The sequence below is a fragment of the Brassica napus genome, chromosome A1 (genome assembly GCF_020379485.1).
Source record: "Brassica napus cultivar Da-Ae chromosome A1, Da-Ae, whole genome shotgun sequence".
In the NCBI taxonomy this organism is placed as follows: Eukaryota; Viridiplantae; Streptophyta; class Magnoliopsida; order Brassicales; family Brassicaceae; genus Brassica; species Brassica napus.
The window spans coordinates 4,873,148-4,889,999 of NC_063434.1; the positions used below are offsets into that span (position 1 = coordinate 4,873,148).

At 30.6% G+C, this 16,852-nt stretch overlaps 1 protein-coding gene across 1 annotated transcript; it reads right to left on the reverse strand.

Moving 5' to 3' along the window:
• Positions 1 to 11,375: 11,375 nt before the first annotated feature.
• On the reverse strand, positions 11,376 to 15,460 carry LOC106360875 (two-component response regulator-like APRR2). Its single transcript, XM_022690891.2, has 10 exons — positions 15,208 to 15,460; positions 14,332 to 14,558; positions 13,741 to 13,890; positions 13,607 to 13,653; positions 13,438 to 13,515; positions 12,936 to 13,361; positions 12,713 to 12,853; positions 12,384 to 12,638; positions 12,053 to 12,157; positions 11,376 to 11,977 (listed from the first exon to the last, which is right to left on the reverse strand). Exons 2-10 carry the CDS (start codon positions 14,462 to 14,464, stop codon positions 11,795 to 11,797), a joined length of 1,518 nt encoding a protein of 505 aa, XP_022546612.2. The 5' UTR covers positions 14,465 to 14,558; positions 15,208 to 15,460; the 3' UTR covers positions 11,376 to 11,794.
• Positions 15,461 to 16,852: the final 1,392 nt, after the last annotated feature.

Sequence of the window (16,852 nt, forward strand, 5' to 3'; positions counted from 1 at the left end):
AATTGGTTATGTTGGTTCGGTTTTACGATTGTACCAGATATTTATCTGAATGCTTAATCACACCTACTCTTTTAATTATCTTTTCTATGATATTTTGAAGATAGTGGTGCTTTACTCTGATAATTCTTTTTCTTTACTCTGATATTTTTGAAGATGTGAAGTTTGTTTTAGTATAATCAGTTTCACTTTAGTCACTGTTTTTCTTCTACCAATACCATTATACCAAGCCAAAATCCGATTCAGCAATACTATTAGGATAATATTTAATAAACGTTCTTTTTGGTGATTAAAAAAGTCAAAATATCACTTTCTTTAGGCAACGAATATATAAAAGGATTAGTTTAAAACTTGCATGAGTCTAGCGCCAGCTAATATTTTCAGCCATACAGTCGGCGAAAAAGATTGATTATTCATTTGACTAATGTTTGATTATAATAATATTATACAATGACGATGAATTGTAACCAGCAAAAACAAGAAAAAATAATGCGCTTTATCCTCACTTTAATAAGTATTATATTATACATCTTTTAAAAGGTACCGTATTTAACATTTTTGAAAATAAAACTGTATTCATAATTTCCAAAACAGATGAATTTGATGGATATCTACCCTGCAGATAAGATGGGAACAGCGAGTTTTAATTTATTTTGATCCTAAAATATACTATAATTAAACACTCGAATTAGCGCCAATGATTATATAGAACAAATTGACGCCCATGCCATGCAATTTGTAGGTAGAGGACGTAATGAGAGTCATTAGGAAAGTTCTTCTTGACCCCACTTAATTAAAGTACTGATTAATCAAATTGGCTCTATTTAATTTATTAAGCAGTTTAAAAAAGACGACGATGGTTGACCACAAAATAGTAAATAGTTAATGAGATGTTTTCTTTACCATAAGTTCAGAGGGAAATAGAAATGTTTTTACTTATAATCAACGAGAGCGACGGGATATTTGGATGGATTTTTTTCTTAATTTAACTGCTCTCAGCCTCTCAGGTTTACACTAAAATGCTTCTTATATACTATTAATTATGCTTTTTTGTTTGCTTGAAAGATTGTTTATTAAAAAACATTAATATACATGATACATCAATAAACGTAGATAGCAAAGCTACCATTGTCTCAATTATATTAATTTTCCTAGACGATTTTAGAAAGAGTTTGATTATGAAAAGCTAACCTTTAACAGAAGAAACAAAATAAAAACGTCTAAATTGATCAAGTCGGTTTGCTCAAAAATATTCAAAATGTGTGTATTCCATCATGATAATATATTTGAAGCGATTAATATATTTTAATTTACCAAATCCAACACAAACATAAGGTACGATTGGTAGGCCGGTATAAAGGTGCATTTGGACCACATAACCCGTATGCGCACCCGTATACAAGGAAGCCATTATTCCCTAATTATCATATTATAACTAATTTTTATTATTTAAATAACGTTATTAAAAAAGACTGAATCGAATCATGCCGTAAGAAAGTTTTGTTGAGTAACCTGTTGACAAAAATATAGAAGTTTTATTGACAACTGTTGAGTAACCTGTTGACAAAAATATAGAAGTTTTATAACGTTGTCAATGTCACTTGCTTTCCCAACGTCCCAGTAGAACATCAACACGCAATTTATGCGAATAATTAGGGGTGTTCAATCCGGATATCGGTTCGGTTTCGGTTCGATTTTTTTCGGTTTTCGGTATTTCGGTTAGTAAAATATAACTACCATTCTAAATCCATATTTACTTCGGTTCGGTTCGGTTTATATACCGTCGGTTTTCGGTTTATTCGGTTTTATACCAAAAAACATAATTATTTTGTTTGAGATCATATTATATGAATTTTAGAGTCATATTGTCAATACAGTCATTTATTAAAAATATATTACATGTTCAAATAAATGAACAAAAAAGTAAAAATGCCTCTACCATCAAATAAAATAATCAAATCTATAACTAAAATCAAAGCTTGAAATTTTGAAAATAAAAATATGAAACAAAATAGAAACATGAAAGAAAAGTTTTTCCACTCTTCTATATTTAGTGTTCATTAAAGTTAATACTTTTTCAATTGAAAATTTTCCATTAATTATTGTCTATCAAATTTATAATCTTCATATTAATTTAGTGAAGACTAAAATAAATAGAAAAGATCAAAAAGACTTAGAAAATAAGATGTATGAATTGCGATGTATTGTTATTTAGTTCAAACGTTTTACAAATTAAAGTTTTTTATTACTATAAAATTATGGTAATAGTTATTAACACAAATTTAACTTATGTAACAAATAGATTTTCATGTATTGTTATAAAATCGATACATATTTACATGTTACTACTTTTAATCGGTTTTGTTCAGTTTATTCGGTTTAATCGGTTATATACCAAACTATATCCAAATCCTACGGTTTTTATAAAATTATATCCATTCGGTTTATATGGTATATACCAAAGCCAAACCATATTGTCTATTTCGGTTCGGTTCGGTTCGGTACGGTTCGGTTTTACCATATTGAACAGCCCTACGAATAATCAACTTAGTAGAACTTTTTATTATTTTATTTTATTCAAAAACAATGTTTTTAATAGACTGAAGTCATAAATTACCACTCACACAAATCATCTTTCCCAACCCCCAAATTCAATTCGCATAGTTATTTGATAATATTCTGTCTATCTTAATTATGTTGGCTAATGTATTCGTAGTAGATCCAACATAAATTATTGTAGTCATATAATTTTTTCTTACATTTTAAAAATATATTATTTCTGGTTAATATTACTCAAAACAAATTGTTTTACAGTAAGAATTTGAGGATTGAGTTACACAACACCTTTTTGAACATTTACACATCACAATTCTTCCAAAAAAAGCTATCATCAAAGATGAATAATCCGCTGGAAACACACATAACAGATGGTCATATATGTTTCAGTTGGAGGATAGTACTATTCTTATAGACTTTATCGGTTATCTGACCAGTTCTGTAAAAACACACAATTAGTACTAAAGAGCGGAGTGAATATCACAATGCCTTATCCGAGTTGAAAATGTTTTTGGATAACATCAATGGGTAACTAGATCGTTTGTCACTACTCACTAGGCTAATATGTAAATTGTTTAAGGTGGAAACACAAAAATAGACTGGCCAAGTAAAAGTAACTTTTTCCAATATAAAATTAAACAAAAATAAATGGATTTACGTTGTCCTCCAAATTAGCTTTTACCACTAGATTACCACTACTTAGTTAAAAGGATAGTACTTGAACGAGTGGATCTAGATCTAGCATTGTTCAGATGACCCGTATGATGTACCGTCAGAGAGAATTAGCCTTTCAGTTAGGTGGACTCTTGCATTTCATTGTCTGAAAATTTAATAATTTAAGAGAAAGAAAGAGGCTTCCATTTGGCGGTAACCCTAAATTTTGTTTGATATCATAATCTTTTTGTAATCATGCTAAATTGCTAATTCTGGTAATGATTTCCACAAGACTACTTTTGTTTTTGTAATTAATTTGTAGGTAAACCCTATGTAACATCCCAAAACCAAGACTATCTTTAATTCAAATCCTAGCCTTCATTTGCAAAGAAAACAATATAATAAATTTTTCACTTTAGAATTTTTAGACTATATTATTTCTTAATCGAAATTATGCTGGAGAAGAAGTTGGCCTAGAAAATAAAAATAAATAAAAATTTGGGTTGAAAGGAAAAAAAAATAGACGAAGAATTGGATAAATTTTGGAATATAAAACCTCACAAGGATCATAAGATTTTTTAATCCTAACTCATAAGTAGAATCCGTACGTGAATATCTAACTTCTGAGGCGTATCTTGTCAATCCAGAAAAAAATCAGAAGCCAGTTTATATATATGTATATATTTATATATATATATGTATATAATTGGGAAAATTTTACTGTCAGATTTACAGCCTACTTTCTGATCCACTATCTGATTTTGGATCACCAACCATTTTGTATGCTTCAACTACAATAAAAAAAACAAAGGTGAGGCGAAACTTGTAGATCTATAAGTTGTTTTATGCATAGTTGTGTATGTATGTTAGACATAGAAGTATGAGAGTGACTGATGATTTAATCGAATAGATGTTTGGAGTGTTGATTAGTGTTAGCCTATGTGTGTTAGAGCGCATGATTGATTCGGGTTTATGGATATTACATACCATGGGCAGACTAATTGGTGGTCTTCACGAAGGAAGTTTCATGAAATGGAACTATAGTTTTTTTTAATGAATGTTAGATTATATTCACAGAAAAATCAGTACATCAAATGCATCAGTGTTTTATGAAATTAATCAAGAAACTATCTTCTACTCTCTCCTCCCAAACCAATACGGTAAGATGCCATTTAGTTTCCCTCCCTTTTAGCTTTTATAAGACTTAACTTGTTTCTGATGTTTTTATCAACGGTTTTCTCTAAACTTGCGACAGCATTGGGTTTCACCATGTTCCGCTCCCTCCATAGTATGTATCATACATTGGAAAGCATACTTATAATACAAATCACAGGAAGTGTAGCCAATTCAAGAACTGACACATTTATAAGATTGTAGCTGAAGAGTCACCAAGTTTATAAATTTGACGTTCTCGTGATCTGGCACTTGTTTTACTAGGTTACCTTATGTTTCATATTATTAGGATTAAAAAAAGATTTATAATACAAAGGGCGTATTTTTAGAATTTCCATGCAATTTATATTTATTTTAAATATAATATTTTTTATATACTAAAAGAACAAATCACATATGGAAGTAAAATCTAACATCTAGCATTTGCTTTTTTAAAAAAAATTAAAATGTCGATAAAAATAATGTTAGATCCTAAAATTCCAAATAACTAATTCCCTGAAAATTTTCACATTATCACTTCCACGTTCTTGATAAAAAAAAAACTCTTACATTATAAAATAACAGTTACGATTTAAAGTTGTTTTATTTCTATCACTTATTCATATTCTTCGGAGTATGGATGGTCGGACGGACGTGTTAGCGAGAAAAGCAAAAATTAGAGGTTATACTTTCTCCCATATAGATCAGACACGAATAAACGGATGTGCTCCTCGGAGAATTAGCGCGTCTGGCCAACACTTGTTCTAGTTTAAATTGGCAGTTGACAAAAAAAAAAATACATTGGAGTAGTAGATCTTATAGTTTTATGATATACTGTAGAATTTAAAAAGGGCTTCTTTCTTTGAAATTATGAAATTGTTGGCTCGTCCATCTGGAGTCAGGTTTTCACGTTTGGATTAATTAAATTTTCATTTGGAATCATTGATGATGTTTTATTTATATATGTTAAATTCATGTATTTTATGTTTAGGAATTTCAAATACGAAATCAGATGTGATCTAACATAAATAATATATAAGAAATGTATATATATGATTTAAACTTATCTATTCTAATTATACAGATGAAGTAGAAAAAAACCACAAAATAATATATTATGATGCATTCTAATTCACTTATCAGTAATATATTTTGAGTTAAAAACTCTCAAACTTTGATACTTTCATTTTGAAGTCAGCTGACAATACATGTCTACATTTATCTACTTTACGTAACTCATCAGTTTTCTCTCGCTTAAAACTAACGACTTAAAGGTGTCAAAATGAGTTATAGTTCATGAGCTGGCTCAGCTCAACTCGATTTTTCATGAGCATGATCTCTGTTTTTAGGTTCATTTAATAATCAGGCTTAAATTAGATCACGAGTTATCTGAACATTCTTTAATGATCATTAGCTAACTCACGAGCTTTGTCACTTTTATACTTTATATGTTTATATATAGATGACTTCTATTTTTTTTATGTAAAAAAAGATAGTTTCTATATATATCGTATTTATCTTCTAAATTTTAAAAGTAAAACCAAAAAGATATAAATATATACAAATTTTTTTAAAAAATATTGATATCAATCCTCATATCATATATCTTTAGAATTAAAATCTAGAACAAAATATTCCTAAGACTCTCATGTAGAATATATATCTTTATGATTTGAATTGATGAAGATTTTAAACATGAATCATCTCAAGACTCTTATGTAGAATAGATTTCCGGATCACTGATTTAGCTTTGATTTAATTTATTGTTTTTGGATTAATTTTAAATTATATTATGAAAATATTATTTTTCTAATTTATTTTATAATTATTTTTATATTTTTTTTATTTTTATATTTGATCGTGAGTTAACTCATTTAATTCATGATCTAGATGATCTGAGTTCGAATTTACATATTGAAATTCATGTAATAAATGAACTGAGCTGCGCTAGCTCATGAAATATCGGAATTCAATATGAACTGAATTGAGTTGAGGGAGTTAGACTAAACATTGTTTACCAAAACAATTTATCAGCTTGATATATACGATACGTATCCTGGTTTTAGTTTGTCTTATAAGTGCTGGCGGTTATCAAATCATGACAAGATTATCAAATAGAGGAATTATATATGGACTTAAAATCCATAATGTCTGCAAAAAAAAAAACAAATATCACATTAGATATACATTACGATACTATATGTACGTACAGTATATGCATACAAGATATATGGAGCTGGATACATTTCTATGTATTAGTATGATATATAAAGAAGCATATGTACGGAGTTGTAGCAACCAGGTCGTGAGAGATGTCAATTGGCCTTTCGTGAACCCAAAGGCGAACACTGAACGTCAACGATGGAAATGTTTTGAGTTAAACGTTCAAGTTGACCCCATAAGTTTTACGAAATTGAACTTGTGCATAAGCTTTTTTTTTTTTTTTGTAAAAATGTAAAGATATCCATCCAAACACTCTAAAATCACTTAAAAATTCCACAACATAAAATATGGGAGTGGGGGTGTATTCAATCCTTGTACCTAAGCTTTCAATTCATTTTACAGCTCATTCCTAATCATTGAATCTGAAAAGGTATGTGAATTACTTACGACCCACACATTAACATTACTTCTATTTAGCAATTCGACCTACCAAAAGAAAAATGAGATGCGTACATCTGCATGAAGTGATTACCTGACCCTACGTCCGTTTTACAAGTTTACAATTACGCTTTGGCTTCTTTTGTTTGAAGAAGGGGACGTGTATTCAATCTTAGAGTTTGAAGTGATTTAATTTTTAATGAGGTTTTAGATAATTTTAATGAACTGAAGAGTTTTAAAGAATTTTTGTTAAACCACTATCTAATATCACCTAAAAATATGAGATTTGAATTTATTTTTTTTTAACTAAGAAAGTCCATCCAAACACTCTAAAATCACTTAAAAATTCCACAACTTAAAATATGGGAGTGGAGGTGTATTCAATCTTAGAGTTTAAAGTGATTTTATTTTTAATGAGGTTTTAGATAATTTTAATGAACTGGAGAGTTTTAAAGAACTTTTGTTAAACCACTCTCTAATATCACTTAAAAATATGAGATTTGAGTTTTAACGAGGTTTTATATAATTTTACTGAACTGCAGAATTTTATAGAATTTTTGTTAAACCACTCTAGGAAATAATATTTAAGAGATGGAAAAGCTCATAAATTCTTATATACATATAATATTTATGTAATTTTTGTACAACACCCATATATATGCTAAGTTAATATCTGTGAAATACTTTAAATCAAATTGCAATTTTAGTATGCCGTCCAGAAAAGGTGATGATATATATCTCTCTTAAAAATATATATATCTTAAGCGATGATCACCTTAAGATAGAAAAGGTGATTTTGGGTTCAGTTGTGAGGGATGCGAAAATATGGGTGAAAATCGAGTGACACAAAACTTGGTAGATTTAGACCAAAAATAAACAAAACTTGGTAGATATCTGCTTGTCAGTTATACAGTACGTTACGGTACATGGACTACACAGCTGTGTGCCACTGAACTAGCATACGGCGACATATTTTTGTCCCTAATCGCTAACCTTACTTCCTAGACATTTCTTGAAACATCTATCTCTCTTAAAAATATAGGAAGAAAGCTAAAATAGGTTTTTTTTTTGCGCAACAAACTAAAATAGTTAAGTTGTATATGAAAGTCACTGAACTGGTCTTTGTCTAGACAGCGAAACAAACACTGTGTTAATCCCAAAACGATTAATAAATTCGATATTCCTTTTCACTACAAGAATAAAAATTAAAGGACTAAAATGAGGGTGATGCGTGTTGTTTGTATACAAAATTACAATTTGGAAGTGGAATATAAGATCTCTCTACATCAGAAATCACTATCTTTTGTTCTACACTATGGGTTTTAGAACCATACGGGTTTGAAAGCATTGGAGATCCCACCATCTCTTATATATATATACACACAATATAAACAGTGTCGTCCATATGTGAATCGTGTACATAGGATGGACCAGAAACTAAGTCTAAATGGATACAAGTGTTTCTAGTATTGCATTTTGAGCTGTCTAATAGTAGAAATGTATTTTAAAAATATGCAAGCGTTTCCAGTGTTGCGTTTTGGGTTGTCTTATACTAGTTGAAATTGTTTATAAATATCCTTAGAGTAATTTACACCAATAGAAAACCCAAAAAAGCATTGAATGGTGGGTGTCTTATATGCTAAGACAGTTTTATGTGATTTTCTAGAAGATAAATAATTGATCGCCTTGAAGGCATTTTATCCTTGTGAAAACATAGTGTTCATGCCATATTTTTCAAAGGTTTTCATTACATTTCAAACCATGTCCATGGCTTCCAGCCTTCAGTTGAGTGCATGATTTTGATCTCATAAATTCTACCTTTTTTTATTAACCATGGGTGTCCAGCGGATCCGAACCCAACTGACTAATCCTCTGGGGACTTATCCACGGTAACAAGCAAGTCCGGTTGCTTTTCATGGGAGTTAGAGACTGACACCACCTAGCCACATGAATTATATTTCATAAATTATACTTTAGACCATTTAAACTTTGAAACCTGGTGTAATTAATTGTACTTTATACATAATGATAACTACAGTTTGACCTGCACATCTGTGCGGGTTTGGTTTTTAACTCTTTATAAATTGTTTAGTAACATTTGTAAACATATAGGTTATTTTTAGGTTCATACAAATTTACCCGGACCCGAAAAAATCTAAATCAAATCCTATCCAAAAATTTATAATACCTGAACATGGTTTAATTTTAAAATCCAAAAACCCAATTCTCGTAAAAATCGATTTGTATCCTAACATATATTTGAATGTCAATGTTTAGCTGATTATGTATATAAATAAAAATAATTTGGTAACCAGTTTGAATTCTTGTCACTAATGGAGTAATTTCGGTTTAACACGTGAACTTATTATGGTTAATACGTAAAATAAATGACATCGAATTATTATGATAAATACAATTAATAAAGTAGTTTAGAAGAGTAAAAAAGAATGTAAAAGATGTAATAAAATACTTAAATAAAAACAATAAACGAACCGATTAGAATTAGTAAAAAAATGAAAATCTGTAAATATTCAGATAAAAATAGGCAAGTATTATTTTGTACTTCAGTTTTAATAGATTAGATAATAAATGTATATATGATTTGTATATAGCAACTTGATATATAATTATACACATAATTTATTTTAGAGCAAATTGTTATGTAATTGTATATATATATATAACACCTTATATATATAACCTAATAGGTTAAGCTCCAGATAACGAGCTTCTGCAATTTCTTCGAGTTCTGTTTTACTGTCGACCACTTCTTCAGGTACCAAATTCTATTGCACTAGATTGACAGTCATTCACGACACAGGAAGAATGGACAAACCGGTTATGTTCGGAGAGACATTTCCCCTCCCCCCCCCCCCCCCCCCCCCAAGTTATCCCTTTTCCGGCAACAAAAGCAAACTACGTTTCATAAATTAGATTCGGAAGAAATTACTTTTAGACCTCCGACAAATGTCGGAATTGAAAATAGCCTATTGGAATAAAATGATTTTTTTTATTGATAAATATGCTAAAATTTATGTAAAATCGTGCACTCCAAAAAAAGAGCGTGGTTTCTAGTTGAATTCTGCCGAACAAAATAACGTGTCCAAGTAAGCTAGTTACATAATCAGTTGATCAATTTTTTTTTACAAGAAAAGTAAAATATTGTGCCCACTTTTTATTTCGGAATGAGCACTATGAATAGTTGACTTTTCCTTTAAAATGAAATATATAGGATAAACGATTTTAGATTTATGCATCCACTAGGGTTTGGATATTTTATTCGTGATATTTGTTTGTCTTCTAGCTCTTAGGATCTACTGATTTTCTTTTTCCTTTTAATATCATCTTAACCAATTTAATTAAGTTATAAATCATACCTATTAATTTCTTTGTATAGAGAAGTGTATATATATTGTCTGTGACAACCCGTGGAGCTTAAGCCCAATTTCAACAGTACCCTTTTATAGGCCCAAACATAATTCATAGAAATACTGTCTTAAAATGAAGATTTTATTTAGAAAAAGAATCTATCAGGCCCGTATGAGGACGATTAAGACTCCGAGTGGTAACAGCGGATTGAGCGGTGCGGGACAAACGGTTTGACTGCGGTGCGGTTCTGACAGTTATAAAAACGTATAGATATATGGTATATATAGAGATTTTTGTTACTGTTAACTGCGGTGCGGTGCGGGACGGATGTTACCATTCGAAGCCTAAAGGAATTAATTCTGTTGTAGAGTTCATCAGTTACAAAAAAAAAGAGTTCATCATGTTCACACTGTTCTTTACGAGCATATATTTTGATTATTTTCACTGTTGAAGAGGCTCTTAGGAATTAGGAGATGGCTTCATCTCCAACCCACTTCTATTTTCATTTTTTATATTTTTTTTAAAATCAAAATCTTTTATTATAAAAGTTAATTTGATCCAATATATATTTTTATAATAGAATTCTTCTATTCATAGATGGAAAAAAAATGTTATTTCATCTTTGAATATAAAAAATAAAAAAATATTTTTTATATTTTTTTAAAAAATATTTAATTTTAATTGTGAATAAATAAATTTACATTGGAACAAATCCACTTCTGTAATATAAATCTCTATTTTAGGAGATACTATTGACCTCGATTCTTTTGAGGTGTTGTAGATTATAATATTCAAAACTGTTATTCTACCGAAAATCAACGTTTTACTATGTCCATTTATCTCTACTCCCACTTATTTTGTTAAACTTTCTTTTAAATTACCCATGCGAATGAACATATATTAAAAGTGACATAGTTGGGCTATGAATACTTGTAATTTCTTGCAAAAAGAAATATTCAAGGCGATGTAGAAATACTTGAAATTTCCTCTTATTTAGTTGTTGTCGTATTTTCTTGGAATTTTGTAGAGAAATAAACAAAAAGATGTCATCACGGAATCTTTGAGTTGTACTTTTATTTATTTTTATCGCATCACCTAGAAAAGTCTCAACTATTAAATTCTTCAATGGGCCCCAGCTCGACAACCCACACACGAAGATAGATACACACGTCAGATTCCGACTTGTCAGAGTCTCGTGTCTGAGATCTATGTACATCCGCAGATTCCATTTTGTGGTCCTCGAACTAACATCGTGGCCCACATTTCCACCGTCCGATTCTTCTTAAATAATAATAACAACAACAAAAACAAATGTTTTGATGAGAAAATAAATACTAGTAATTAAACTCTCTCTCTCTATCCAAAATCATTTCCCGCTTCCGACAGTCAGATACGGAGAAGAACGCAACACATGACGTCATCACATCTGGCTGTTACTTTTGCAGGGATCTCGCTTAGTGACACGTCAGCGGAGACGACGAGAGCCGTTGATTGGACATGAGGAAGAAGAAGAAGGGACGGCTGAGATGCCTTGACGCGAGAGCTCAGCTAAAACGCTCTCCGCGGATGGTGGTTTTAGCCCGAGCGGTAACGGCAACCACGGTTTGCTGATCGCTTCTTTAACCACTTGATCAACCATTTCCTCATCCTGACCAAACCCGACCCGAATGTTATTAGTTTAATGTAACTATTTTGTTATTTCTATATAATTTATTACACTTACCAGCTGAGTCGCCGGTGGAGTACTAAATGTTCCGGTTACCGTAGGAGAACTGAATGGTCCGGTTACCGGCGGTACAACCGGGCAACCCCATGCATTAACGTTCACCTGTCACACGATAGTATATAACATCAATCAATAAACAATTTAGCTAGCTAATCAGTTATAAGATTACAACATTTTCTAAATAACTAAGAATAGTTTTACAATTTGACGACTTAAAACAATTTAAACGTAGAGCTTAAAAGACGTTTAAGCGGTGTAGTAAATCGTAGCTAATGACGTTTTTCTTGTTGTAATGAAATCTGAATTACTTGTTAAATTAGAATGTTACCGTTGGATAAGGTGGTCTCCAATGCCACGGAGGCAATTGACCGGAAGACTGTAGTGGCGGCGGCCACAGAGGCGGAACTGCTCCAGGCGGATGAACACCGGGAAGACCCCAAACGGGATAAGCCATTACAGGACGGTGTTGTTGCTGAAAACCATTATACTGCCGTTGGATTTGTCTATGGTTCTCTCTAGATTGTATATATCTATGGTTATGATCCTCCTTTGGAAGAATATTCCTCCTGTGCATCCGAAATTTCTGCTCAAGAACACATAAAGATTCCGTAACCATTTCACAAGAATCTCTACAAAGCATTCAGATAATTAATTTACCTGAAGATGGCTAGCTACATTGTGTCGAGTTAAGCCGTCTACTTTCATCAGTTCAAGAATCCGCGAAGGTATCGCTTGATCGACACCAAGTTGGTCTACCGCTTGCACAAACTTCTTGTGCAGCTCTTGTGTCCAATCCACCTGAAAAGAAAAAGAACTTATCAATAAGTGCCGCTCTTCGTTTAGCCACTATGAAGTGTTTAAAGAGAAACATTACACTTACCTTCTTTCGACTAGGTTTGTTACCAGACAAGTTCTTGATCCCGGTTGATTTATTGTTATGTTTAGTAGTCTCATCTTCTTTCTTCTGAAACTTAACTGAATCTGTCTTCTCGCTTTTCGTATCTCCGGTTTCACCATCTAATTTCTCTTCTTTGACAATCACATTGTCGTCATGATTTGTAGTGTCGACTGATTTGGATTCACCGATGTCTTGATCTTCCATATTCTCTTTCTCGGTGGAGGAGTTTATGTTCTCTTGACGATCGCCACCGTCTAGTAACCGTGAAACTTGTTTCAGTTGCGGTGTTAATGGTGCTGAATCTTTCTCATCAATGGTCATATCGGTGTCGAGATGAAGCATCGAGACAACAGATTCTTTAACAGGCTTGAGTGATTCGGAAACATCAGTTCCTCCATCATTAAATGCCTAACATTAACAACAACAAAAGATGAGTACTATTCTACATTAATGTATATAAACGGTTTAGTTTAACTAGCTGAACCTTATGAACGACATGCTGCCAAATATTCTTTAGTTTCTCCGGTGAGAGCGGTTTTTGAAGGAACTCAACTGCACCAAGCTGGAAAAAACTTGTCAATTCTCATCACATAACCAAACATTTTTTATACATTATACTGAAAAAAAGAAAAACACAAGTAGCGGTCACATACCGCTATGCATTTCATCGTAGTTGTGATGCAATGATCGTTTGAAATCACTGTAAAGAAAAAAGACAAATCCATGTTTTTTAAAGATTTATTTTAATTTTTTTTTGTAGAAATTTGAAAGGTAACGGTTCACAAACTTATAGTAGGAAGGTGGTCTTTAGCAGCTTCAAGAAACTTGAAACTCTCGTTCTCGTCATTTGTATTCACCTCCACTATTGCAATGTGGAAGCTCTCCAGGCTTTTGATAACCGCAGAGAGAGCTTCGGTTCCATCAGTGAACGTAGTGACTGCAAGAAAGTTTCAAAAGTACAAAAAATTGAATGCATAGTCTTGACACACAGAAACATAGCAATCTCAGGAAAAGGCTAAAGACAAGTCAGTGAGTTTTTCAGATGCAATTATAGCTCTTTCGAAATTCCACAAATGTAATTATTATGTAAACTAACAAAACTCCAAAACATTACTGCACAGCCTTTACTACTGTCTTCCATTTTCAACCGACTAAAACGTTGCTTTTCATACTATAATCCATATACATATCAGTATTAATTAATTTAATAATAATGCTATAATCTCCATTAATTGGCAGTGAAGAACTGAAGAACAAAAAACGGTCTCGTCACGGGACATGTAACAGCTAAAGTAACACTTAACATTAATGAAACAAAGCGAAAGTAAAAGTAAAAGATTTTAAGAGAGGAGAAGCAGAGGAAAATTAGTGGGCTCACCGATATAGTCCATGGACTCAAGCTTTGATCGCGTCTCAGCGGCGGATATGCCGTCGCCACAGTCGAGGAGAAGGACTCTAAGTCCCTTTGGAAAATTTTCCCATTTTGATATATCGTTAGAGGTAAAGACCATAGCTGGTTTTGCATCGTTTTTGCGGCCAACACCGCCGCTTCTCTCCTCCGTCACTGTGGTTGCCGGTAGATTCTACGGGGAACGAAATCACTGTCTATATTTCGATCAAAAACAATATAAAATGGAATAAGTGTGTTAGTGGAATAAGCATAGAAAAGTAAAAAGGTGTGTATTATTGATGAGATAAGAATAATTCATGAGGATCTTGATTTTGTTATAATAAAGAGTGGACCACCACCATGCCATGAAATCTAACAAAGCTTTGAATCATCTGAGAGTGTGAATACATATTTTAATAATTAGTTAAAAAAAATTTTTACATCTTAATTGTTGTTAACTCGTGCATGCAGTATGTATATCTAATGATTAAACTGGTTTAACACAGATTAATGACAAACCAAAGAAGTAGAAAAGGCAAAATCCCTCTAGAATTTTTTTTAAAATAATAATAATATTATAAATTAAGAGAAGAAGAGAAATACACAGAGAGAAAATCTATGATCAAATCAAAAAGTTACACCTTTTGAATAAACAAATTTAAGGAAATTTTCAGAAGAAGGAGAAAATCTCAAATCCAGTGTTCCCAGAGAAGAGATGCTTTCATCACATGCAATGAACATATACTTTATCAAAAGAAAACACAAAGCTTGTAACTGAATAAAAACAAACTTTTACAATCCAGAAGTCAAATTGAAAGAAATAAATTAAGGGTAATTTCATTTTTTTAAAAGGTCTCATCATACCTGAGAGTATTTGTTGCAGATCTGCTTAGACCCCTTCCTCAAGCTCTTTCTCCCTCTTTCTTTCTCTTTTGTCCTTGCTGACATTCAAAATTAAATCCTTTGGGTAGAAATGGTGACTTTTAGAGAGAGAAAATGGATGAAGAGTTATGATAAGTTGGTGACTAGTGTTGTTATTGTCATTGAGTTATACAGAAGATATAAGGAATCAAAAAGCCTCAGTAAGATAAAGTTTTTTTTCTCACTAAGATAAAGGTTAATGAATTGAATTTAGAAAAGGGGAGATTAAAAGTTAATTTATTTTTGACTTTTTAAGTAATATATATTATAAGATTATTTTCCTATCAACATAAAATAGAAAAGTTAGAATTTTCATAATCTTATCTATTAAAATAGAAATTAAAAAAAAATCCATGTGTGATTTCTTAAATTGAACTGTCCTAAATAAAATTTAATGAATTTGCTTTTGTATTTATATAATAATATCACAACAATAAAGAAGATTAAGATTAATATCTCAACAATAATTACCATTGAAAATTACATTAATCTTATTTTTTTAATTAATAACAATCTTTGTACGGAATTATTTTAAAATTTAAATAATAATTCTATTGAAAACAGAAATAATTTTCATTATGCGTTTATAAAAGTTACTTTAGAAACAAGTTCAACAACAGAGAATAAATATATGATATATTAAAATATACTTAAGTGATAACAACACCTCATCTCCATTTTCGTTCTCTATTTTCACAAAAGTCACATTGCATTGTTTACTGCACGTATTATTTTCTCTCATTTCAAGTAATAATGGTATCTTTCTCCCTTTATTCCCATTATTTTTATTTTTTTGTCAACTCCCATTATTTTGTTTTTGACCTCTATTTCCATGTGTATTGAAATAAACTAAATAAACAGAGATAAACAGACAGAGATGTAAAATCATATAATCAACTGTTGGCTTAAACTTCTTAAAAGTCTAATAATTGAACTAACAAATAATTTTGACCATGATTTAATATAAAATTAGAGTTTGATATGTGCGCATGACGCACTCGGATATTTGCTTTTTTATAAATAAATATTTATTTTTAGGATTATTGATATTATTTTAACATTTACTGTATAACTAATTATATATTATAATATTTCCAAAAAATGTATAGTGTAAATGTATTAATTTAATATATTGTTTCAAATCATCATTTGTCTGACATTTTTATTATAATATAATTATTTTATTATGTTTTTTAGATTAGAGAATATATTAGTAAGATATCTTTTTGAATATTTTTTGTATTAGTAATTTATATATTAATAAATTTAGTATTTATATGTATATTTAAATTTTGACTCGTATATATATTTACAAGTACTTACAAATATTAATAAATTTTAAGATGATTAAAAAAAGAAAAACAAAATTTAAAAAAATAAGATTAGTTATATTTTGTCATTTAGTTTTAATAATATAAATATAATTTATATATATTATTTCAGTTGTTTTCTGGATGTACTTACAATCAATGCAACTTGACCAATCGAGACCAGAATCTTTTAAATATATGACTACAACTTGACCGAGATTATCTTCCTATAATTATTAATTTTAACCATATTGGTTCGTAATATTTTAAATATTTCA